Raw genomic sequence first — 27,683 nt, 5'->3', positions numbered from 1 at the left:
TTGGAAACATTCCTCAGAGAGTTTGGTCCATATTGACATGATAGTTGCTGCAGATTTGTCGGCTGCACATCCATGATGAGAATTTCCCGTTCCACCACATCCCAAAGGTGCTCTATTGGATCGAGATCTGGTGACTCTGGAGGCCATTTGAGCACAGTGAACTCATTGGCCACGGTTACATGATGTTTTTTAATTCGGAATTAATTATTCCGTATTAAATAATTCCGAATTTAACTATTTTCCTTCGAGTTTACATGGAAATAGTAATTCCGAATTGAGGTTTACATGGAAAACACGTTTGATCGGCTTTATGCAATTCTGCTTACGGTCTGGGGGTTGGGAAGGGTTCTGATTGGAAAGGGGGGCGGACTGGAAGTTACGTCTACCGGAAGAAAAACAAACTTAGCCGCTACAACTTTGAAAAGCTCACAATTTTAATGTTTCCTGCCATCTGTTCTTTTAATTATTTCCAGGTCCTCCAAACTATTTATTAAATAAATCATCTCTGCTCTTGACCATCGTTTACTGCGTGCTGCCCAGTGTTGTGACTAACGCGTTATTTAGTGACGCGTTACAGTAACGCTGTTAGTTTTGCGGTAACTAATACTCTAACTAACGCATTACTTTTTCAATTCAGTAACGCAATTACCATTACCAAACGGTGCGTTACTCCGTTATATCTGGATACAGTGAAGCTTTTTTTTTCCCCACACGCTGAGACCAGAGGAAACATAGTGTGTATGCGTTCAAAAACATGACGGTCATGGCGAGCCAAGAGAAGGCGAGTTTTGCAACGTGGAGATATTGTCATTACAGCATTCCCTCATTTTTCGCAGGGGTTACGTTCCAAAAAGAACCCGTGATAAGTGAAATTCTTTTTACAATTATTATAGAAGGCTTCAAATTGCGGAGATCAGCACCGCCTCGCACGTATTCCACTGCTCTTCTGAGCCGCTGCATCCCGACTCGCTCTGTAGCGTCTTTTTCTCCTAAAGCCCGCGGTGCAGGTGTGTTTTTTCGAAAGAAGAAAATAGTTATGGGTCGTTGTTGTCGCTCTTTTTTTTTTTTTTTCTCTGCAAAAAGATTCTTATAAACCGACATGCCACCATTGGTTATATTTGAGACTGCAATGAACGATTCATCAAAGAGTCCCGTTCTTGAGCTGCTCACTGAAGCTCATTGGCCGTTCTCAGCTTGTTGCGAAGCGACCAACGTTATTGACACAGGAAATGAAGAAGCGGGGAGACTGTTTAGAATGCATGATACACAATGCAAATCCATATAGTACCATGCTGAAATGAAGGCTAGAGGGGCATTAAATGGAAGCATTTAAAATAATGTTTTTATTTAAAGTAACTAAAGTTACTTTTCATAGTAACGCATTACTTTTTGGTCTAAGTAGCTGAGTTACTGAGTTATTTTTTTAATGTAAGTAACTAGTAACGGTAATTAGTTACTATTTTTCAGTAACTAGCACAACACTGGTGCTGCCATCTTGAAACTTTGTTTCGAAAACAAGCCCAGTGCGGGATATACCAGTAAGCATCATGGCGACAGACGGGCAAGGGAACGAGCATGCGCAGAAAGACCGGAATTAATTTAAAGTGGAATTAATGTATACATGATCACGGAATTATTCTATTCGGATTTAAAATCGGAATAAACCAGCCACTTACTTCGGAATTAAGTTTAATTCGGAATGGCCATTTTAATTCGGTATTAGGTGTTTACATGGTTATTTTTACTCATTTTAAAGGTATTGTGACATCATTTTTAACATGCTTTTAACACTATTAAAAGTCTTGGGCAACATCCCTCAAATGTGTCTAAAAGAGTGTAACAAGAAAAACTTCACTCTAGTAATCTTTTCCTGGCTTTTTATTACAGTGTTTTTTTGCGCCGTGAAAAATGCTTCCTTTCCCCCCTTTCCTGTCAATCATTGCTCCGCTCCTCCTCCAAACCTCCTCCTCCTCCAGCCATACGCTCACAGCGGCGTCGGAGCGACAGGCGAAGTATGCACGGAAAAGCAGGAGGGCGAACCACAGCAAACAATCATAAACATAAAGGCATGCAAGCAGCACTGTCCCCTTATCTTAAGTCCAGTCAGTGGCCGCGGGTCTTCTTAGCAGTTTTCCTCCGGTGATTAGAACAAAAGAGGCGTGTTAAGCCTCATTTATGGTTCCGCGTTAAATCGACGCAGAGCCTACGCCGTAGGGTTCAGCGTATGGTGCGCGTCGCCGCGTAACCCTACGCCGTAGGCTCTGCGTCGGTGTAACGCGGAACCATAAATCAGCCTTTATGGTGCGCTGGAGAGGAGAGGAGACAGGGAGCTGGGTGGAGGGGGCGGTGATTTAGCGGATCGTTACGTAACGATCCGCCACCAAACCACATGCGCCGTTTTTGCATAGTTATGCGGAAAATCCCAGAAAGCACACAATACACTGAATGTTAAAAGTTCGTTGTTTTTTGGGTGTAATTGATGTCAAGACACCCAACAAAACACAAAAAATCAAGAAAAATGTGTTTTTCATGTCACAATCCCTTTAAATCAGATTTAATTTTAATTCTGAATTAAAGAGGAATTAAACTTCGAACCGTCATGTTCAAGAAACCTGTCTGAGATGATTCGTGCTTTATGACATGGAGTGTTATCCTGCTGGAAGTAGCCATCAGGGGATGGGTACACTGTGGTCATAGAGGGATGGACATGGTCAGCAACAATACTCAGGTAACCTGTGGCGTTGACACAATGTTCAATTGGTACTAATTGGTCCAAAGTGTGCCAGGAAAATGTCCACCACCACCACCACCAGCCTGAACTGTTGATATCCATGCTTCCATGTTGTTGACGCCAAATTCTGACCCTACCATCAGAATGTTGCAGCAGAAATCGAGACTCATCAGACCAGGCAATGTTTTTCCAATCTTCTGTTGTCCAATTTTGGTGAGCCTGTGTGAATTGTAGCCTCAGTTTCCTGTTCTTAGCTGACAGGAGTGACTCCTGGTGTGGTCTTCTGCTGCCGCAGATCCATCCGCCTCAATGTTTGACGTGTTGTGAATTCAGAGATGCTCTTCTGCATACCTCGGTTGTAACGAGTTATTAGAGTTACTGTTGCCTTTCTTTTTAAGGTTTTTGTGGCCTTTATTGACAGTAGACAGGAGACAGGAAACAGGTACAGAGAAGGGGTGAGACATTTGCAGTACAGAGCGACAGGCCGGGACTTGAACCTGCGCTGCTCGCGCGAGGACTACAGCCTCTACAAATGGCACCCGCTCAAACCACTGAACTATCCAGGGACCTTACTGTTACCTTTCTATCACCTCCAACCAGTCTGGCCATTCTCCTCTGACCTCTGCCAGGCAATAACGCCCTCAGAACTGCCGCTCACTCTTTTTCGGACTCTCTGTAAACCCTAGAGATAGTTGTGCATGAAAATCCCAATAGATCAGCAGTTTCTGAAATACTCAGACCAGCCCGTCTGGCACCAACAACAATGCCACTTTCAAAGTCACTTTAATCACCTTTTTTCTTCATTCTGATGCTCGGTTGGAACTGCAGCAGATCGTCTTCACCATGTCTACATGCCTAAATGCATTGGGTTGCTGTTATGTGATTGGCTGGTTAGAAATATGTGTTAACAGCGGTGTGACCGGTGTACCTACTAAAGTGGCCGGTGAGTGTATATGATATTTGAGAGGAGCTTCTGCGTAATGCTTGATGGTGGGGGTTTCCCATGGGTTGGATTTTCCCTTGCTGAAAATGTGTCTACTAAAAAATAGGGATGTCCTGCCGATACCAAGTCCCGATCCGATACTTTCGTTACACATTAAAAAAAATTAACAAATGCCAAATAAACTGATCCAGGTGGTCCCCCATTTTGCACTTAAACAGAGCAGTTCTCTTGGATGTAGCTTGAACAATAAAGTAATAATAGTGCAACAATTAACGAATACAAATTTTAATTAAATAAAAACAGCAGCTCAACTTAAAATACCCAGCAGGCATGTAAACAAATAAGCACATAAAAGAGCAACAGTGTCATAAAGTAAGGCATTAATGTGCTTTTTAGACTGTCCTGTTCTGGCTTAAAGATTGAAATGTTTGTGTTTGAAGTGACCTACAATCTTCCTCGCGGCAGCAGGGTGTCCATCACGCTGGGTTGAGACAGCAAGCCCTCGTGCACATGAAGTTGGCAAGAATACGCGACGAAGCCTGCAGCGTTTTTCTGACCGTTCCGCTTAGGAAGAAGACACAGACGCTTTGTTCGGTTTTCAATCACCATTGTAACTTCCCTTTTATTTATTTACCTCCGCTGTAACACTGCTGTGCGCATGCGCAGTACACTACAAACAAACAACTTTATTGAACTCACTTTGCATGACATAGCCCACACTCTGCACCCTTACCTCACCCATAGCGTTCTTCTTATTAGCAGCGATGTCGCACAAAATATCGTGGACCCGTTTCTTGTTGATACCAGTTGTTTAGCATTTTTTCCATCGTCTGTTTGATGCGATGATCAAATTAATGAGACTTAAAATGTATACCCGATCCCTGATCGGGATCCGACGTCCGATTCCGATCAAGTCTGAAACAATGTGATCGGCCCAATTACCAATGATCGGATCAGGACATGCCTACTAAAAAAACAACCAATCAAATTTCCTCCCGCAAGGCTACAGTTTCTCATTTAGCAGATGCTTTTATCCAGCATGACTTTCAAGTGAGGAACACAATCAAGCTACACAAGACAGGTGCACACAGATACACAGGACAGCCAGGTGTCTGCACACAATTTCATCATCAAGCACTTGGCTTTGTGGTTGAGTTTGATTGACTGATGCTTGTGTTAAACCTTTCTGAACTTCTGACAGGAGCAATAGTTTCCACATGACCCAAAAGACCAACAGCTCAGTTTGGCAGCGTTTGATGACACAAATTCAAAGTTAATGGACAGCAGCACTGGCAATGCTTCCAATGCGTACATTTGAGCAAGATGCAAGAGCAGAGATGGTACCAAAGAAACAAATGGATGGTAACTGCAACTGACTGGCTGTCTGCACATGCTACAAGGCTTGGAAATGTGTTTCATTGTGCATTCCTCTTTTAGCCTTAATGTTCAAAAAGGGTGTAAGACTTGGCCAGACCAGGCCAATTTGATGTCCACATCTTGCACCGCCATCATAGTTTTTGGTCGGGTACCTGACTCTGATCTGTAGATGTCAAAAAGATAAAATGGCAAGAAAAAATCCAGTTGCCAATATAATGCATATAAATGATATATGTACATAATAAATGACCAATTTAAAGGAGATACATTTTAAAAAAAAATCAGGATACCTGAAACCCGCCTTAATATGTAGATAGTGTTCATATATTGTTAAGCTTTAAGCCTGATTTATATTTCTGCAAAGAAACTGTGCATGTCGGCTACGGAAAGAACCTTTTTTGTTTCTGGTGTTTGGAGTGCTCCACTGACCTCTGGACCAGAGCCAATGGAGCACCTAGTCCAGGCAACTTTGACCCTAACCACTCAAGAGGTGACATGGTTCCAGTTTAGACTGGAGGTCAGTGAAGCTGCACTTCATACACATTCCACTGAAGGAGCTGGCAGCCAAAGCCAACTTTGATGTATGTACGATGGGTGCACCCCGTACGAAGAAAAAGATGTGTCGAAACTGCTCTTCATAAACCAATCGGTCACATGACTCAATGCTTCGTCCATTGTTTTGTACAGTCTGTGGTTTAAATTGACATGCTGCCCAAGCCTAGCAGCTGTGAAGGGGAAATTTTGTTGCCATATGGCCTTGGCACCTACACCTGACTGGTACTCTCCCCTAGTTAGGGCCCGAGCACTTACAGTGCGAAGGCCCTATTGTATCTGTAGGAATTATTCTTTATTCTTCTTTCTTTATTTCTTCTGACGAAAGGAGGGCCTTTTTGCCCACCTAAACGTACCCAAAAAGCCACCAAATTTTGCATGCAAGCCAGGCCTGGCGAAAAATTTGATATTTAATGGTTTGCATTAATGGGCGTGGCAAAATGGCTCAACAGCGCCCCCCAGAAAACTTTGTGCCTCAAGCCCCACAATACGGTTTGACGTACATGCACGAAAATCGGTACACACCTGTATCATGGCGCAACTTAAAGAAAAGTCTCTTGGCGCCATGGCCGAAACCGAACAGGAAGTCAGCCATTTTGAATTAATCGTGTCATTTTGGCGAAATTTATGCCATTCCTTCGGCAGTTAATACGGCCCGAACCGTAATGCGCACCCAGGTATGTTATACATCAAAATGTGCGTCTCCATCCTGTGACTACGTGCATTACTTTTCTCTTTCAAAAGTGTTACCGTTCCATTTTTGATAGTTTCACCAAAAGTCACCAAATTTTGCATGCAAGCCAGGCCTGGTGATACATTTGATATTTCATGGTTTGCCCGTTCATCGCTGCTTGCAGCTTTAATTTGGTTTTGCACCTTTAGTTCATTTTCTGGTTACATCTGGACATTAATCATGCCTTTTTTTTTAATAATTTTTAACACGTATTTTATTTTTTTAATAAAGATTGTAATGAATAAGAATGGTTTGATTTAAAAGTTATTGGAAGGGGACATATAATAACAAATGTTATTGGCATATTTTGTAATAGCCTCCTAAGAAAACTACCCACTTAAAAACAAGCATAATGTAATATCTGCGTATCTAAGGAGGACCTGAATTGTTTCTTGACAGTAAGGTTTATTATTGTCATATGATGTATGATTGTGTTTAATATGGGGAAACATTCCTGAAATTGCTCGTTCACGTCTTAAGTGGTAATGTACAAGTTGACAATGCTAATAATCGGGTATTTGTAGTCAGTTTTTTTATATATTTAGTCATCAACGAAAGCAGTGGACTCTAGTTTTGAAGCGATAATGTCGCTCCCTGGGTATCTGAAGATCACCAAAGTCAGTCATGAACGTCTGTATCGTAGTTCACAGTAACGATACCCGGAATTGAGATATGTGAACAAATGATCTGATTCATGCATTGTTCCAGTGATGTCTTACAATGTACATTTCAGACGGATCTGCAAGTTACTTTGGTCTGTTTGTGTAGTAAGTTCATGTTGGCTGGTTGCAGGTGTGTGTTTCCTGACTATTTGCTTGTGTAACTCCACCAAAAAGTTACTAGAGCAAAAGGTTTTTTTTTTTCGCCCACACCCCACTGGACTTCTACAAACGCTACAGAAAGTCAGAGTTAATCTGCTTTTCAGTTTGCGCATTAGTTTTTGGCCACTGCCTTGTTTTGTACTCATTACTTCTTTGGTGACAAATTCTCTTGTAATAACTGTTTATAGTTTTATTTTCTACGCTGTCTGTGGAGAGCTGGGTCATTCGGGGTAATAAGAATGATACAATAAGGAAATATTGATTAACAAGATTCTCGGCTTCTCAGATTCATGAAGAATGTCCTCAACAAGTTTGAAAAGTATGGTACTTAATTCTCAGTGTTGTTTTCAAGGCTTTAATTGGCTTGTAGTTTGACTCATAAGCAATTGAAACAGCGGATGAAAGGTTAGATAAAGGTTGAGATAGTTATTGTGATTATGGATGTTGGAGACACTGGCTGTGATCACAGAAACCCACACACAAAAAGCAAATGTAAAATGTAACTACTGATGGAAAGTTCTTGGTTGGTCTCAGAACTGAAGATTAGTTTTCTTCTTCATATTACTAAGTTTTTGTGTATCAGTAGTTAGGACTTAATGGAAGGTAATTTTATCCTCACACTGGCTCAAAAATAAATACAATAATGGATGAACAGCACCAAATAACATATCACACCACATCATTGTTTAGTAGTATGTAAACCAATATGCAGACTCAAAATTTAAAAACTAAGTCAATCCCATGATTCCATAGCATATTGAAAACATATGTATGAAAGGAGGCCCCTGGCAATGGGCTGAAACGAACAGACTGAAATTCCTCGACATTGATGTAAGAGACTGCTAATGTTACGTCACTTTATTTCTGTGAAACGTGCTTTGACAAACTAAGCTTATCACACACTGCTTCTGGATTTTGACATTTTGTTCTTCCGAGATAGTATGTTCTTCATTTTGAGACCTGCTGGGGAGCAGATATTTGTATTGAAAATAAAAAACAAACAACTCTGAGAACCAAAACCCTGAATCTGTGACCAAGAACTCAAAATCTTGGCTCTGGCCTGCCTTGTGGGTCCGGTTCCTCCTTTATGTCTTGTGCTTCCTGGCCAGGCAGATGCGTGCTGTGGCCCTTATGGGGCAGTGGGTGGGGATTGGGGGCTGATGGGATGGAGACTAAATCTAGTGCATGGGGAGGTCTACTGCATGACACCTGAAAAAACGTGTTTTGGATGCGATCAGGAGTTGTTGCTGAACTGCGACTGGCAGCAAAGCTCATTAAAACATGTATTTTTGAATGAAATGTCCATCTGTCTTGTCTTTATTTTTAATTAGCACATCATTTAAACAACCTCATGTAAAAGCTGTGAGCTCAATAAGAGCCATTTAATAACTTTTACTAATCCATTACTAATCCAATTAGTCAAGTAATTGTTTCTATAGTCGATGACTAATTAGTTGCAGTCCTAATCAAAAGCACACACGACATCTGTTTTTGTCTCTGTGCTTCACTGTCTGATTTTAGTCCTCTGTGACAGAATCCCTCTCAGGTCCTAATAAAGTCTGTTAGATTAGACTGTCAATAGGGCTGGTGTAGGGCACTTTTACCTTCACTCTCATATATAAACAAGAAAACGTGCATCTGCTGCAAGATCAACCTATTTACCTTTGGGTTATACAGCCAGTAGGTAAAAACACTGTATTTTGTGGAGGAATAACCACCAAAAGGAGTGGGACAACAGCTTAATTCAACACTGGGAGAACATCACCCTGCTGAGCATATTCAATACTATGAAGATAATAAAGCCCACTAGAGTACAAAATAAAGCTTGTACAGCTTGCAGCACCAGCTGTCTTTCATTGTTGATTCAAATATATATTGAATCCAAATAAAAAAATAAATAAAGTGGTCTCCCTTAAAGGTTTGAAATTCAGCAGAAGAGGAATTATAGTTAATCCCCCCCCTGCTTATTGATCCTTAAAAACAATACTTAAGATTTATTTTAAGTGGGGTCATATGATGCTTCAATGAATGATTGATTAGTAAAGCATTTTCACTAAAATACGGTGTACTTTATTATTTACATTTACATTGTATAATCTATTTCCAAAATGACCTAAAGGTTTTGTTTAGTCCCTGTTGTTTCCTTCTCATAACAAATATTTAAATCCCAGCCTTACTTTCTAGCCATTTCTGCTTCCTTTTTATTTGCATTCCACTGTGTGGTGGAAAAGACAGGTCAAATAGATCCTGCCATCAACAACAAAGCCCTCTTTCTCTTCATTTCAGTTCATAGTGTGGTGACAGTGGCACCAGATTATCTGTTTAACATGGCAGTAAGACAAAACCATATCTTGGTTCCTTAAAACTGAGTAGATCTGGGGAGGCCTCTGGTGACTATCACTGTATCTGGTTGTTGGTGAAGTTTGACACTTTTGGCTGCCATTGGTTGAGAGATTCCTAACTGGTAATAAATCAGGAATGGTGATAGATTTTTGCTGTGTGCTAATTTTTAAGTAGGCTGATGCTTCCAGAAGTTATTTGGAAATTACAAATGTAAAGATCTTGTTATATGTTGCTGGAACCCTGCCCTTATTTTTGTTTGTGGCCCAGTGCAACGTTTTTGTGATTTCATGGTGTCAAAACATGTAGTCAGATATCCAAATCAATCTTTACATAAGTATGCCCAGCGGAACACAGAGATTTAGACATTGATGCTAGATCTATCACTGGTTGTCATGGATTCTGTTTCATGAGTCCGGGGCTGGGTGGGGCAAGAGAGCTGGACATATTTTGGTTTGCGCTGTTCTATATCAGTCAGGACTTGCCAACTGGCTCCTGACCCAAACTGTTCGTACCTGCAGCTCTTTAAGAGGTTTGAATATGTAAATAGGAATGAAGAGGTAGGTGACAGAAGCAGCCAGTCAGCGTCTGAATGAAGAAGGTAGATGTTCTTAAATATCCTGTTTAGCGCAAACACATCTGAATATTGGCTAATGTTTTCTTTTGTTTTTATCTTTTTTTTTGTCAAATATACCAATTAGCTGTTTTTTGCAGTCTAGGATATAGGATTTAGCAATGTCATATATCACGTGGACCCAAGATACTCAACACAGATGTGTTGTTTCTTTGAACATTGCATGATCAGAATTGTGACATTGCTTTAAGGAATCTGTGGACATTCTTGGTTGAAGCAGCCACAAACATAATAGAGGCAAACTAGTGAATATGGTGGTTCATGTACTTAAATAATCTCATGCATTGGTTGTTTCACAATGTAGTGGATATAAAAACTGTGTTGTAAGGGAATGGTAGTCAGATAGGGATCTTACAATTATCTTAGAATACCAGTTTTTCCCGATACCATTATAGGAAATACTAGTACTGGTCCTGATACTGTTGAAGATAATGGCATCAGTGAGTGTTGATTTCTGTGCACCATCCAATGCTATTTAGTTTTTATGAACAGAGTCCCAATTCTTCTCTGTTGCTCTAAAAGCCAGCACAGGTGTAATTGAACATCTGGCAGCTATGGGGCAGTTTTGCAGGTTGGTAAAGCATCTTTGAGACTGCTCTTTCTGAACACTATGAGACTGACTGATCAAATTTAGTGTTATGATGGATGTTTGGAACCCAATTTGTTAAAATGTCTTCTTTCTTTTCAAAACTTAGCACAAAAAGTAAGGAAATTTGTATTTGGTAGATTATTTCTTTGTTGTAACAATGCTTCTTGGCAATTAAGTCTGCAACTAATATTATTCTATTCTGATAGTCGATTAGTCATCGACCATTGAAATGATTAGATGACTAATCGGATTATGAACCTCATTATTAATTGGCTCTAATTTAGCTCTCAGCTTTTAATTTGTACATGAGGTTGTTTGAATGATGTGTTAATTAAAAATGAAATACATGAAACGTGGACACTTCATTCAAAAATGAACTTTACTGCCAGTTGCCGTGGTGTTGCATTGGCCGCCGCCATATCTTTTACCTGGTGCTGCTCTTTCGCGCACTCTTTCGCGCATTGCAACTCTCAGCAGGGATAGGAAAGGGAAGGGAGGGTTACGGCTCACTGTGTTGAAAAACACGAGTGGTCACAATAGAAGCTGAACGCTATTGCGAATACGCAATTCTCAGCAGAGAAAGAACGTAAGGTGATGCCGCACAGATTTTTCTTTTGCTGTGAACAGTGAACAATTCAATTTGTTGGCAACTATTTTTATTATCGATTTTTGTCAACAATGTCGACTTATTTTTGCACCCCTATTGACAATTAATCTTACACTGCTGGAAAGCCTGTTTATATCGCTTTTAAATGGTTACTCTTTTGTAAGAAACATGCATTTGTGGGATGAGCAGCAGAGCTGAGTATGTTGGTTGCACCCATAAAAGATTTCCCAAATCTTCTCTGCTAAGGTGTAGTATGTCTGCTGTTTTTACAGAAGTAACCCAGCTGCATATACATGCTTTTTAGTTATTTTTCCATTTTGCTATGTGATTAACTAAGCTTCATTTTGGAAGTGATTTTTATAACTGCGTAAGTAAGAGAACTTAGCAGTGAGAAATTCCTGATATTTCCAGCGCTTAGTCATCACTAAAGAAGGTGTGAACACTCTGAAAAGGTTGCTCGTAATTACTGTGACATGACATGAATGCAGCATTAGAGATCAATTCAGTAGCAGTTGTATTTGTCTTTATTCAGGCCTTGACAGGCCTGAATGATTATCACGAGTGTCTCCATCTGTGGTGTGTAGGCTGGGAGCCATTCAAGATGGAGGAATTTCCCAACAGTCCTGTTGATGTGAAACTGTTGTCATGCTGTTCGTCCTGGCTGTTTATGGCAGGAATCTTTTTCTGGATAGTGTCTGATTTGCTGTCAATCAGATAAAATGTTGCGGTTTGTGTCATCTCGACTGTAAGGTTTAGCCTGGTTGCTAAGCAACAAAGTAAAGACCTCCCAGCCAGGTCACTAGGCCTGTCTTTTCAGTTGTGTATACTGTATGTGAGTGTTGTGTCAGTGACGGAGGAGATTTATGAGCAGAAAGCTTTAAGTGAACCTGTATTTTTCAATGTTTTCGGCTGCTCTAGTTGCAACCCCATAAATAAATCTCCACCCCCTTCCCTTTGCCTTAAACCCAGCTGTGGCTCTCACACACACACACACACACACACACACACACACACACACACACACACACACACACACACACACATTCTCGTCTCTGTGCGGCTCCTCATTGAAATAATGCATTGCTTCCCCAAAACTTAGAATTGAAATGAACTCTTACCGTTGTGCACACCTAAACCTGACTTTGACCTGGAGCATTAAATCAAGTCCCCCAACCAGTGCATTGAAGTTCTTTCCACAAATGCCCATACTTTTAAAAGTGTAAAACTCATGTTCTCTCTGTCTTATCTTTCTCTCTTTCATTTTGCACTCCCCCTACTTGCAGTCTTTCAGGTCATTTGCATTATATGTGGTGCTATATATAGATAGGGTTCAGCCAAGTTCTCCGAAAGCTACTACTGTTTGTGTTTTTGGTCTGAAACAAAATTGCCTAATGTAACCTGGCCTTAGTCCTGCATAAAGGAGCACACACATGAGGACAAACATGAGCACTGTGTTACTGAACTTCATGAAACCTGTGGAAACTCCCTGCAGTTGCCATGGTGCTTCATGAAAATGTAATGAAAAGGTGAATAATTAAGATTACACCTAAGTAATGTCACCCTGTGTGTGTTCGTGAGCATGTTATTGATTTTTAGGAACTGGCCGTAGTTACAACAAATTTCTTGTAGAAATAAGTGTCCTAATTTTGTACTTGGGTACTATTGCAAACCCTTGTAGAATGGAGGATGTATGGATCAGCATCAGGCAATATGTATGAATGAATGTACATTTTTACTATTATGGGAAGGGAGAGATGTCAATGAGAATCTGTGGATGTGTTCAAAGATGACCTTTGCTGAACTGAATTCATCTGGACTTGGTGTTTCATAAAGACTGTTGCGAGTGCTCTTTATCGCAGTTGCCTTTTGAGATCATTTGCTAGGGCTCCTAAATCATGTGGACGACATTCTGCCCTTTGGTCTAATGAGTCCAAACTTGAGCTGTGTGTGCAGATGGGTGCTACTTGTATTTGGAATTTTAATCCAAAAAACGAATTTCTTACACTGAAACATGATGGTAGAAGCATCATGCTGTGGGGCTGTTTTTTCAGTTTCAGGAACAGGGAACCTTGTCATGATGCCATTCGGGACACAAGAGGGTTATGTAGATATTCTGGGGAGTAATTGAAAGACATCTGTTGCCAGTCTACAGTAGCTTAAGGTAATGGGTTGGTCATCCAAAAAAGACAATGACCTGAAATATGTATTTCATATGTATTTCTGTCCAAAACCTTCTGAAGGACACCAAAATGAAGATCCTGGAGTGGCTCTTTCAGAGCTCAGATTTTAATCCTCTTGAGAATGGAGGTGGCTCATAGTAAATGTTCATGATTGGAAACCATGCAGTTTGAATGCCCTCTAACAATGTGCAATAAAGTATTGGGTTCAGATTCCCCCAACTTACTTAGGACCTACCACAAAAGATTGTCAGGAGTAACTTACGAAGACTATTGAAATTTCCTCTTGATTATTGTCACAATTTACCTTCTGGCATATTTGAATTGATTGATCTAATTGAACAAATTGGTGAACTGCATGTTAAAGGGGACCTAGTATGGCATCTAATAACTATTTTAAAGGCTTTGAATGTCTTAAAAACAAGCTTTTGATTGTTTTTGCTAAATAAATTAGAAATTCAGCCTCTAAACCATGTCTTTATCATCCCATTCTCTAACCTCATTATCTATGAGGGATTCTGAGTGGGAGGGGAGGCTATGATAATGAGGCTCTGTGCTGATTGGCTGCCCGAATGACGCGATACACCGCTACGAAAAAATGACGGAAGCTCCGGCTGGTGGAGTTACACCGTGTCATAACTGCATCCGATGCGAGCGAGCGTCAGCGACAAAATCAATTCCATTGCTTTATTTTCTATTTGACTGTCCTAACTAGCCGCGAGCGACGCGGTGTGACGCGGCGCGCCGTTTTGAGCTGACATTGTCGGACGCCCCGCTTCTATTTTCTTCCTGTCGCTCGCGTTGAAAGCCGGTTGAAAGCGCTGTCGGAGACAGTCATAGATGAGGAACGGCTGATCCAGTTAGTTGAAATGAGAAGTTATCTCTATGATACTGTACCTCCTCATTTCACTACAAAAACCTCAATAAAGTGGTAGCTGGCTGGAGGGAGATGGACAGAGAGTTTCCGATGTCACTCAGTGTGACGCGATAGTCGGACGCTCGTAAGCAGTTATGAAGGACACAATGTTTAGTTGTGGGCGTGGTTTGCATTTTGGTTACGTAACGAAAGGGAGCAGAATCTGAACGGCTCGTAGAAGCCACATCACACTGGACGGCTCATCCGGGCGGCTGTACAGACACTGCAGAATTTGGTTGCTTTCCTCCTTCTCTGAGTCGGCAGGCTGAGGGGAGACCACTTTATATATGTTAAAGCAAGAAAAAAATTGTTTTTCATAATTGGTCCCCTTTAATTCATCCTCTTGTTGAACAGTTTTCCTGGTGGTCATTTTCATGGAAAAGTTAATGGTTCTGTTTACTTTCATAGAGTGGTCTTCACCTTAAGTGGGTGTGGGTGTGGGTGTGTACTTCCTCACACTGTATTGCGCAAGATAGTTGGCAAAGAAACCTGCCACAAGTAGCCAGTTCGACTCTTCACCACCTTTATGTGCAGCTGTGATGTATGGTTTACGTACCATTAAGGGTGCTGTTGCAACCAGAGTCAGAGCAGCTCTGCCACATAAGCATGGTGCTGCCAATCACTCTAATTAAAAATATATATATAATTACCACTGACAATGCAAGGGATTTTTATCATTGCAAAATTATTTATTTTTTAAAAAGGCCTTCCTGCACAGTCTGCAGTTTTAATCTTAAGAAAATTAACTCTGTAGTCACTGACTGACTCAGTAAACACTTTATGAAGTGTTTGTCATGGGGGTGCATAATTACAGTAAAAACATCACAATCATGAAATAAAGCAGCAAGCTTACTAGTAAAAATGCTGCAAAATGAATCACCAAAAATGAACTCTGCACTCTGACGAACTTTTGCGCTGGCTTAAACTGTTGAATGTTCATGAGACCGCCTGGATGTGTCACTGCAGCGTTCTACTTAAACTGACGCAAGAGAAATTAACCGGGTTGTTTGCCAACCACCATGCAAATCAGGAAGAGGAAATCATCCATTTGTCCTTGAATCCATGTGTTATTGCTTATGACTGGATAACATTCAGCCAGCTGTGTCAGGTGACAGACATGTATACGTCAAACAATAACAGCATTATTCCTGATGATGTGAAAGACTCTGTTCAGCAGTGAGTTGCTGTAAAACCATGTTTCAACCCCTCAAGTAAAACAACATAACTGATCATGATACCTCACAGCGTTGAGCATTTTAATTGAGATAAATGATATCGATGCCAATATTATTGGGGGGGTTGGGTTGATGTTGTTTTCAAATTGAATATTTGCAATTGAAGTGCAGACTGCTAAAAGATAGCATCTACATTATCCAAAAAAGTTAATAACAATGCTTTATCTAAACAGGATAAATCAAGTAGGGCTATTGCAACAGTAACACATGATGTCCAACATGAAGATAAGATATTATGGAACTTTAGTTAATCAATACAATGATTGAATTATCTCAAAACTTTTATAGGAATACAGTTGTTGTGTCCCTCCATCCATTTACAGTATACAGTATAACGCATTTGAATATCTATCATTTTCATGAACATGAACCATAGACTGTCTAAAGGGAAGTAGACAAAGCCTCTGTGATGTCATCCATAGGTTTTCATTAGGTAGTTTTAAAGTCAGTTTTTTTTAGGCCTTTGGAATCTCCATTAACTCTAATGTTAAAATGTCCAATTTTGTAACAGAAATAAACATTTATATCAAGCAATACATTTATTTATAACATGGGGCAGAGACTTTTTGCTACATGCAAGATGGCGACAGCGGGGTCGTGAGATTCAGCGCTCAGTGAGGCATCTACGTGTAAAGATCTATGGGTGGCACAGTTTGAAAAGCTCACAGCAGTGATAGGACTCCAGCCGTCAGCTGGACCTTGTGAATGACACGGGAGTGAGGAACGGCGCAGGGGTGGAGGTGGCTAACCCAGCCTTCTCCTCTGAATCCTACAAGGCCAGCCCACAGCTTGTTTGCTGCAGTCTGTAACTGCACGATAGTTATATGATTTAGCCTGATGAAGCACATAAAACAGTTGTCATGAATGTGAAATACACTTAAAGCAGCACTATGTAACTTTTCTACCATAATATCATATTTCCAGAGTCATTGTGATGGTACATGAACTTCCAACAGGTTTAATGACATCTCTGTCATGGTCTGAGGGGGTCTGTATCACTTTCACTGGCACTTTGTAACTTTGAGGTGCATGGTAGGAACCCTTCCACACTAAAAAAAACTACACATTTTTACGGCTTTGACTGCTTTACGGCATACGTCACTCCCCCCTCGAAGAAAAACGAAGAAAATTAAAGTTTTATCGGAGGAGGCAAAAAAAAGAAAGCGGGAGAGTACCAAGCTAAATGCCCAGAAAAAAAAAAAAAGCATATATATAAATGAATAAACATTGGCCCGGCGTTCACTCACAGAGACAGAATTGTTATGAAACATATGTAAATGTAGAGTTCTAGAATGTTTTCACATACAGGGGATTCGTCTTGGGTTCTAGTATTTTTCAACTGTAAAATTGTGCAGGGCTGATCTGCAAAATATAAGGAATGGGCATTCAGTTATTCATAGGTTATAAAGTATTTTTTTATTTTGTCAGTAATTATGTTGGACTACTAATTTATGACGAAGTCCCTCTAAAAAAACGTTTGTAGTTTGCGACGCATTATCTCGCTGAAACACTTCACTAATAAATCCAAGTTGAACTTATATATCATATTATATTGTTTAGCCATAAATAGATACCGTACATTACCTCTTTGCTATCCATCCTGCAAACGACCGCTGAAAACAGAAAAGTAGTTTTGAAAGTCTGTCCCGTCTTATTTCATTCACTATCAAAACAAATGCCTGCGACGGGGACAGGATCTTTCCAGCAGTACGCGCTGGTGCTCATGGGAAATGTAGTTCTTTCTGGTAAAGCACTACCGCTTTTGTCCAAAGGAGCCGCCAAACTCATCAAAAGCTGAAAGTTACATTGTGCTGCATTAAGAAAACCCAAACCGTTTTGTGTATCAAGGTGAAGTTTCTATTCAGCTTATGTCATGTAAACAAACAAATAAACAATGCATTATTAGGGCCCGAGCACTTACAGTGCGAAGGCCCTATTGTATCTGTAGGAATTCTTTTCTCTTTCTTTTTTCTTTCTTTCTTTTTGCAACGTAAGGAGGGCCTTTTTGCCCCCCTAAACGTGCCCCAAAAGAAACCAAATTTTGCATGCAAGCCAGGCCTGGTGAAAAATGGGATATTTAATGGTTTGCATTAACGGGCGTGGGCATGGTATTTTTAAATGCTCTGAATTTACAAGAAATAATGAAACGAGTTTCTCGGAATAAAACTGAGAAGTATTGCTTCAGATTTCAAGACGGAAAGTTACAAATAAGTTGTTTGCAATAGTGGCAACTTTCAAGTCTAATGTTTTAAAAAGGAAAAGAACAACAATACATTTATTACATGCTAAAAACAGAAAAAAGAAGTTTGCTTTTCCATCAAACAAGTTGAATACAGTTTTAGAAAGAGCAGGGCAGCACAGAACTGTCAAGTACCTTAAAACTCTTAGTAGATTTGATGTCAACTGACCTAATGAATCGAATTTCTCCATTACGACATGGACTGAGCAACACAGTCATTTAAGTAAAATCATCAGAAATGTAGGAATTACTTATTTCTTCAAACTACATAAAAGTTTCTTGGACAAAATGTGTGCTTTCAATGCTTTCAACATGTTAGGTTGAAGACATGAAAATTGTGGGGGGTTTTTTTGTTTTGTTTTTTTTATAGGCTAGGTTCTTGATTTAAAAAAAATATATATATATATAAATATTTATATATTAAATGTTTATCACCAATGAGTGAGCATTTTGAAATCGTAAGCAGTTCTTGTCACTCTAATTTAGGTTGATTTATTTTTATAAAGGTAATCGGTAGTCATGTCTGAAAGTATCAAAAGTCTTTATTTTAGTCACTTACTTCATTGATGGATGTCAAGCTGGGATAAGGAACCTGCACTGAAAACAAAAGGCGTAGAGCCTGCTGCCATTTATAGGTGCTAAAGCGGGGGGTAATGTTAGGGGTGCGATTGTGCACGGTTGAATCTATAAGATATCTAGCCATCTTAACTGAGCAACAGTATTTCAAATAGAAATCCTGAAATTTTAGCTGCTTATTGTGGAGTGGCTTGTGCCACATCAATGTTTGATTTATTCACATTTGTGCTGTTTTGTGCAGTGGCTATGCAAGGAAGTCAGACTTAATATTTCCCTCTGTCCTTTTCCTTTCCAGTGTGCTGTTTTGTGGTTCATAAGCGCTGTCATGAATTCGTCACCTTTTCATGTCCGGGGGCCGACAAGGGACCCGCTTCTGATGTAAGTAAAGAAAGTTTAGACACAGAAAGATTCATGCACATTTCTGTTTTATTCCTCAATTCTTATTTTTAGTCAGATAATATATTGTGATGCATGTCAGTTGTTCGGCCGGTAAATGATGGCCTCAAGACCATTACGAACACGAGTATGGCCGGTACTGGCTTTAGATTTTTGTACAGGTTGCTAGAAACACTCACACAGAGACATAACCCCTGGCCTTCTCCGCTGCTGACACGACAGCCCCAAATCATGTTAGGACATGTCAGTAAATAGGAAATGTGCCGCCTGGCTGACTCAGGTTAATGAGCCAATATTCCTCACTCACTAGTGAGTCACTGTCAGCATGAATTTGAAAGTCAAAGGTTGATTTGTAATAATCTCTAACTACTCCATCTTTGTTTTTGTGCATATTCTAAATTTGTCTATACACAATTCCATTTATTAACATCGTTCTAATTGCCCAAGTATTTTCAAACGGTTTTAAAAGGAAATAGTTTCCCAGTTTGGTTCTAAAGTATTTCACCAACCTGCAGGGGATGCCAGACATCAGCTTTGTCTCTATGATGAAAAGCAAGCCAGCCGTCATCACCCAGCACCAGCAGCTGACCTTATTATTGGCTTAGCTGACATGGCTCAATGGGAGCCAATCCCTGCTGCCTAAATGCATTCATCTTTTTCAAAATGAATACATTTAGTAGAGCATGGTGGTTAGTTTGATCACCTGACGGCAAGAAGAAGAAGCGGAGTCTCAACTGGGACATCTCTGTGTCATCCTGCCTATCAACTGATGACAGCTAAGATACAAACTAATGCAGTGGGTATTGAAAAAGGATGGATTTTCTTTTAGACATCCACATGTTTCTGGATGTGAAGTAAACAAAATAAATGTACCTAGTTGAACACCCTTAACCTTTAAACAAAATAAAGATTTATTATGAATTTTTTGAGTAAATCTTTCACCAACAACCTATAATGCCAGCTGGCATTCCCTGAACTTGAAGTTTTTAAATATTTGAACAGAATCCACACAAATGTAAGAATCCTCCTGAAATACTCTTCTGCAAAGCTGAAGCCAAGAGTCTCATCTGCTGTTTCTTTTTCTGCAGGATCCTCGGAGTAAACACAAGTTTAAGGTCCACACTTACTCCAGCCCCACCTTCTGCGACCACTGTGGCTCCCTCCTGTACGGGCTGCTACACCAGGGCATGAAATGCGACCGTACGTACACAGATTTGTGTGTGCTGGCTGGTTTGAAACTGTTGTGTTTCAGTGGCCTTAAGCATATTATTTTAGGTTATTTAAAATCCTGTTTACAACGTGAATCACCTTTCTAGAATAATATTAAAAAATATGAGTGCTTTATTCTCTGGGATGTTGAACACTTACGTTTATTAAACTGACAGCAATCATCTATCTGATTTATCAGTGGTCAAAGCTGGAACAATCACAGCTGTTGTGGTCTGCGTCATCTCAACGCATCCATTCCTCACATGTCTGAGCTGGTGCTCGGCAGGCTGTGGTGTAGGATCCCATTCCTCGCTACAGTGATGCTGCTCAAAACTTTAAAATAGAATTATTTATGAAGAGCGTTGGTGTAATATTGGTGTAATATTGCTTTTGTGAAATCAGGCAGCACCATCATCCCTGTCGTCAAATATAACCATTTTAACATTTTCTAATTGTTGAAAGTTCCCCGTTTTGTACTTTTTCCTCATTTTGATCTTTATCTGTTAAGAAATTACTTCTCTCCAGTCCTGACTTGCATATTGTTTTCAATATGAGGGTGTTTCTGGACCAAAGTTAATCTAAAACAGGCTTTCTGCCTGAATTTAGATGGCTTATATCATTTACAGTAATCCACCCAGTCATGTTCTTTTAATTACTTCAGTTTTACTACATTTATAGCTCACACAAAAGGGAAATGCTCCACAATGCTTTATTCAGCTAAGACCAGTATAGTGCAGCGGGTAAACATTTCCTCATTGCACTTGTTTGCAGCAGATGCTGTGATGGACTTTGACTCAGCTTCCTCATTAATATACTGGAGAAGGTTATTAGAGATTATTCACAAATGCGCTTGGGCTTTTATCAATATACGTTTATCAACGCACAACATATGTTTCTTTCAAGTGCAATTCATAAGTACATTACATGATTGTTTCTGAATGATAAATACGCATTTCCAAATTACAAACATCACAAGTTGTATATAGAGCATGAAGACAGAAAAGGATGACAACAAATGCATATATTTATTCCAGCGTTTGTGTGATGCTCATTTGAACTACAATCGATAGAAAGTAACACAAATAAAATTGAGTTAAACCTTTTTCTCTCGGCTACCATTTTTTAATACCGTATATAGAAAAAACAGCGAACTAGTCCTTAAATTCCTAAAGCCTTCTGATGAGTCACAAGTCACCATGTTACTTCGCTACATCAAGAGCTCGTGTGTGTGCCATCCCTCTTTAAAGAGTATAAAGATTTAATGTTTGGTGTAGGTGAGTGAGCCTGATATAAAGTTGTATGAATGAGTGATGTGTGTTGAGACCTTCCACTTGAAGATGTCAGACTGTGTTTAATAGAACAGACAGCGAGTGATAAAGCTCTCCCACTCCACCTCTGCAGAACCACACACTGATTAGAGCGGCGCATCAAACCAGCATCCCATCTAGTGGATATACTGAAAATTGCTCATTAATCTTAAACTACTGTATATTTAGATGTAGATCAAATTATAGTAATATTTTTGGTTTTTAAAGTCATAGCAGTGCAAGAAATTAAATCCACTCAAAGCAGAGGAAGAAGAAAGATGGCTACGAAGAAGGCAAAGACTCGGGTGCAGGAGATAGTTGAGGATCCCACTTTATCTGTAATATAAGAACAAATGGCGTGCAATTTTCTGCTCTTTTTACAAGCTTTTCCCGAGCTCTCGAAGCCCACTTGCACAGCTCTGTTGCTACAGTAGAGTTATCTAAGGAGGATAAAAACCAAACCAAACATGGAATCTGGAACAAAAATATAATGTGCGGTTTCACCTAAAGGGTGCTACCAGTTTGAGATGTGGTCTTTTTACTTTAGTATTCATCAGCTCAGTCTTTGACACCAACCGTGGGTGGAGTTCTTTCAAGGCTGGCGAGATAAATGAATACACTATCTGGGCTTTATGGTGATGCGTACCAGGCACAAATGACAAGACTGCATAAAACCTTAAATCACCTCTGCAACAGCGCAGCCATGTCTTGTGTTTTTATGTCATGTTGTTATGAGGTTGGATGAATTGCAATTATAGTACAAATTTTTTTTCCCTTTTAATTTAACACTGAGTTGTGAAGTTAGTGGTGCTCCCTTATGCAAAAAAGAAAATTCACAATAAACCACAAAAATGAATCGAATATAGCCATGATGATGATCACACGTTTTGTGGGTACAATCTAATGCGTTGGGCCCTGCTTAAACCTGGCGCTAGCATGTAACTTAAATGATTGGCTCACAGGTGGAGGAATCCACTCTGATGCATTATCATAAGATACAGTAACTGGGGTCAGATTCAGGTATTGAAGAAGCAGAGCTTAAATCCACGATATGGACACCTCAGATAAAACCTTGCTGTCTGAGAAATACTTCAAGAAAGGCCTGTATTAAAACTGGGGTTATGGAGATTTGGACTGTTGCCAGTTGGAGAAAGTCAGTTGTAAAAGTAATTGACATTCCTAGATGGCTGGAGAGCTCCCTCTGTCTGTTAGTCGTAGTTTTAAAAACACAGGGTGTCTGTATGTTGTCCATATTGTTTTGTTTTAAATAGTATTTGTTATGTATGAACTAAATTAACTGATGTATTTTATTTTTTTTTATGCTCAGATTGTATGATGAACATCCACAAGCGCTGTGTTGCCAACGTCCCGAGTCTGTGTGGGACAGATCACACGGAAAGGCGAGGACGCATTCAGATCTCGGCCCAAATCACTGAGGAAACTCTCACCGTCACTAGTGAGCGCTCTCTGTCTGTTACTCTGTTCATTTTCACTTTTTATCTCTGTCAAACACATGCACACACACAAAAAGTGGTCTATTAGCCGAAGACTAAAACCGGAAAGCCCATTAGTCGTTCAATGATCCAATGATTGACCCACATCTCCTCTGGTAAATGTGTCCATGTGCCGGCTCTCCCTCCCAGACAGCTGCGCATTGATTTTTAAACAAAAATTAAACTGTTAAGTGTTCTTAGATGTAGAGTTATTTAGGACAGACAGACTTCAGACTTTGGACGGGGGTGTTTTGAGCTTACGTTTGCAGGTTTACCTCCTGCTGCCCTCTGTGAAGGCCAAATACTTGATCTAATGGTCAAAAGGTGTGTGTTATCACGGGATCTGTACTTCTTCTGGTACTTTTTTTTAATTCAATATGTTTAACCCTTCACAGTCAAAGAGGCGAAGAACCTGGTGCCCATGGACCCAAATGGCCTGTCGGACCCGTACGTCAAGCTCAAGCTGATCCCAGACCCCAAGAGTGAGAGCAAGCAGAAGACGAAGACCATTAAATGTTGCCTCAACCCCACCTGGAACGAGACATTCACATTGTGAGACATTTTTCATCCTGGGTCATGCGATGGATAAGTTTTGTTCAGCATCTTATATTTAGGAATTGTTGTAGGGATCTTATCTCAACCTCGTTTTCACTCCCATAAACACAAAGCTAGCTGGAGAAGTGACCCCGTCCTCATTCTTTTCCCTGTTTTTCCTCATTATTGTGGAGCTATTCTGGGTGACTGTGTCCTCTCAAGAAGGTGCAGGCATGAAAAACTGACATTTTCTTAAGAGCAATTTTAAAGAATGAGATGAAATGTTTTTTGTTTTTTTTCACCCGTTTACTGAACGATATCTTTAATATGATTATGCCCTCCCCTGTCTTGTGATTTCCCAGTAAACTCAAAGAATGTGACAAAGACCGCCGTCTGTCAGTGGAGATCTGGGACTGGGACTTGACCAGCAGGAATGACTTCATGGGATCACTGTCCTTCGGGATCTCAGAGCTACAGAAACAAGGGATAGATGGATGGTGAGATTCCAAGATAGAGGATAGTGTATAGACTAGGGATGGGCGGTATGGACTAAAAAATGTATCACGATAATTTCTGGCATTTATCCTGATAACGATAAAAATGACGATTAAAAATTAAAAAAAAAACAATTCAACTCCACCTTCTGTCTTTCTTTCTTTCTTTCTTTCTGTCTGTCTTTCTTTCTTTCTTTCTGTCTGTCTGTCTGTCTGTCTGTCTGTCTGTCTTTCTTTCAGGCTCATAATCTCTTTCTTTCTTTCTTTCTGGCTCATATATTTCTTTCTTTCTTTCAGGCACATATCTATCTTTCTTTCTTTCTTTCTTTCTTTCAGGCTCATTTCTTTCTTTCTTTCTTTCTTTCTTTCTTTCTTTCTTTCTTTCTTTCTTTCTTTCAGGCTCATAATCTCTTTCTTTCTTTCTTTCTGGCTCATATATTTCTTTCTTTCTTTCAGGCTCCTTTCTTTCTTTCTTTCTTTCTTTCTTTCTTTCTTTCTTTTAGGCTCCTTCCTTTCTTCCTTCCTTCTTTCCTTCCTTCTTTCACGCACACGTACGTTGTGCGTGGATTTAACGCAGAACCATAATTCAGGCTTTACACAAAAACGTCATCAACGGGAATTTATCGTTTTTACCGCGCAATGACAAATTCTTACCGTGGGGACTTTTTTTGACGGTATATCGTGAACGGTAAAATATCGCCCATTCCTAGTATAGACAGACATGACAAAGGCAGGAGGTCGAGGAGGGTAACTTGTCGCAGTATGGTGATAACCTTGAATTTGATTGGCATTGTTCTGTTTTTATTCTCGGCTTTAGGTTTAAGCTGCTGTCTCAAGAAGAAGGAGAATACTTTAATGTTCCCGTCCAGCCAGATGGAGAAGATGGTAATGAGGAGTTCCGACAAAAATTTGAGGTGAGATACAGAGGAGTGGAAATCCACAATGTGTTTCTGCTTATCTTTTCCTTACCTCACAGTCTTTCCGTGTAATTCCCTATCTCTCCAGAGAGCAAAAGTGGGCCCAGGGAAGCCCACAGACTCTTCCTCTTCTTCTTCTGTATTGAAATACGACAGTAATGGCAATCAGGACCGCATCAAACTGTCAGACTTCAACTTCATCATGGTTCTGGGTAAAGGCAGCTTTGGAAAGGTGAAGCATGTTGTTGGGAAAATGTTGTTTTATGATGAAAACGACTACTTCTTACTCTGAAGCCCATTTATTTATTTTGCTGACTCCATGCAGGTGATGTTGGCTGAGAGGAAAGGTACGGATGAGTTATATGCCGTAAAAATCTTGAAGAAAGATGTGGTGATTCAAGATGATGATGTGGAGTGCACCATGGTGGAGAAGAGAGTCCTCGCTCTTTCTGGAAAACCACCTTTCCTCACTCAGTTGCACTCATGTTTCCAAACCATGGTAGGGCACATTAAAAACAGTTTTATTAACATCTTGTGTGCATCATTTATTTTTTTTAAATCTTCATTCCTGTCTCTTTTTACTTCATCTTCGCTAACAGGACCGGTTGTATTTTGTCATGGAGTATATCAATGGAGGAGACCTTATGTACCAAATCCAGCAGGTTGGCAAGTTCAAAGAACCCCATGCTGTGTGAGTATGGACAAACAGACACACACCATGTCCGCCAGGGACCAATCATCCTGCGTGTTTTTTGATAGTTCCCTGTTCCAGCACAAGAATATATCATTAACAACATTGTGCAAACCTCGATGGGAAGCTGGTGGTGAATGAGGTGTGTTGAAGCAGGAAAACATCTAAAAAGTGCCGGGCAGCAGCCCTGGAGGACTGGATTGGAGAACATTTCTGAAATAGGGCTGTTCGATTTTGCCCAAAAATAAAATCTCAATTTTTTTCTCTCAAAATCCGATTTTCGATTACGATTATTTTGTGAATTGACAAAAGGCAAAGAAATTATTTCAAATATGCTGTTTTTTTATTGAACATTTGCCCCATTGGGCTTTAAGTGCAAACTTTGCTCTTATTAAACCAAAAATGAATGAATAAAGTGCAAAACTCTGTAAAATAAGTTTAAAAAAAGTTTAAAAAAATATAATAAAATATAAAGTTTTATCTCTGAAAAAGAAAATCAGCAAATCAGCACTTGCAAACATACAGTAAGTTATATTTCCAATTAAATAAAACAAGACATTTTCTAATTAAACTAAACTGGGTCTTTGCATGCTAAATAATAATGCAACCCACGAAGGAGGTAGAGGTGTGTAATGTCCCTCTCCGATGGGGCACTTGTCGCAGGTATTGAGAGGTATTTCCATCAATCATTAATATGTGTGCAGACAAGGTAAAAAAAAAATATAAAAAAAGTGAAAAATCGATTTTACGATTTTCATGTTTCAACATCGTTCTAATTACATAATCGCAATTACGATTTAAAATCGATTAATCGAACAGCCCTATTCTGAAATAGGATCAAGCAGTTTCACGTTATCAAAATAATTTCCTCAACACAAATGATTTAATCAGTAATTCATTTGGGATATGAATTAAAGCATAATTAGAGTAAATAAATATTTGCTCTGTATTCATAAGTTGAACACATTCTCATAAGTCATTAATGAAATGTCTGAAATCTTAAAATATGACATGGATACGATAAAACGGCTGCCTTCTCAACCATGACCAGCTGGTTTCATTGCGGGCCACTCATCTCTCTGCCATCCCATCGCCTGTGAGATCAGTCCTCCGGTTTTACACTTCCTTGCAAATGCAAATTTGGACATGAAATACTCTCAATAACCCTTGGCTCAGGTTATTACCATATGAGAGAGCTTACAGTCCTGAAGGGTTTCCGTTGCTACCAGCAGTTCCTTCCCAGTTCCCAGCAACACACAATGATGATGTACTTGATTTTCAAGCCTTTTTTTCCTTTTCTTAATTAGTTTTTCAAGTATTGTAAGTTTCAGTTGACTGCACTTAACCAGCAAGATGCTCTTGTTATCAGCACACTACTGCAAATAAAGACAGAGAGAGTATCTACTGTATAAATCTACCACAGCCATTTGCCTCTCCTGGCACTGTCCTTGAGCCTGATGTGACCTTGAGTGGAGCTAAAGGGGGAGAAGCTGGATGGTTTTGCTCTGATCCGGGTCTGTGATTTAACAGCACCCTGCAACTGAAAGTGAAACAAATTGATGCTAACGCTCGTCTCTGAATCTCATGTATGAGACCATTGTAGTCGCTTTTACTGCGATACCTTACCTGCCAAATAGGGGTAGAAACATTTTACCAAGGTACTTATGTGTGGAGGAAGCTGTCCAGGTTTGGAAAGATCTGTTATAACCACAAAAGTAAAATTAGCTTGTTTACGTGCTTTCAGCACATAAAAGCATGGTATGACGTTAGAAACAAGCATTTTCTTTCAAACAGAGTCACTCTTGGACTAAACTGCAGCGGTTCAACAGTTGCTTGTTTAAACAAAGTGAATAAATACAGCAATTCACCTAAACATTTCTTTACCTAAACAAGTCCTGTTAATCACTGAGACCGTAAAAGGTGTGAGAGTAGAGATCACGTTTTAATATAAACAATGTTCTTGTATCGGTTCTACTTACTTTTAGTTAATTTAAGTCAGTTCATGTCGACGTTGAAAGTTTGTTGACAAGTGTTTTTTTTTTTTCTCCACTGCTTTTCTGTTGCTGTTATTCTTTATAAAACTATTTAATTCCCACTGCTTCACTGTGATTTGTCTATGGAGGAAATACTTGCTCCTTTTTTTTTTTTTAAGTTTTTTCTGATATTGATATA

At 39.7% G+C, this 27,683-nt stretch overlaps 1 protein-coding gene across 2 annotated transcripts in view; it reads left to right on the top strand.

Moving 5' to 3' along the window:
- The window catches only part of LOC133441753 (protein kinase C beta type), a 46,306-nt gene that overhangs the window by 6,755 nt on the left and 11,868 nt on the right, over positions 1-27,683 (top strand). For both annotated transcript variants that reach the window (XM_061719387.1, XM_061719379.1), the window contains exons 3-11: positions 18,766-18,848; positions 19,955-20,066; positions 22,710-22,838; positions 23,271-23,427; positions 23,772-23,906; positions 24,721-24,817; positions 24,909-25,052; positions 25,146-25,319; positions 25,420-25,511. In XM_061719387.1, the coding sequence (XP_061575371.1) occupies positions 18,766-18,848; positions 19,955-20,066; positions 22,710-22,838; positions 23,271-23,427; positions 23,772-23,906; positions 24,721-24,817; positions 24,909-25,052; positions 25,146-25,319; positions 25,420-25,511 (1,123 nt within the window). The remainder of the gene's footprint in view (positions 1-18,765; positions 18,849-19,954; positions 20,067-22,709; positions 22,839-23,270; positions 23,428-23,771; positions 23,907-24,720; positions 24,818-24,908; positions 25,053-25,145; positions 25,320-25,419; positions 25,512-27,683) is intronic.

This window comes from Cololabis saira, chromosome 1 (genome assembly GCF_033807715.1).
Source record: "Cololabis saira isolate AMF1-May2022 chromosome 1, fColSai1.1, whole genome shotgun sequence".
In the NCBI taxonomy this organism is placed as follows: Eukaryota; Metazoa; Chordata; class Actinopteri; order Beloniformes; family Belonidae; genus Cololabis; species Cololabis saira.
This window is presented reverse-complemented; position numbering and strand designations above follow the sequence as displayed.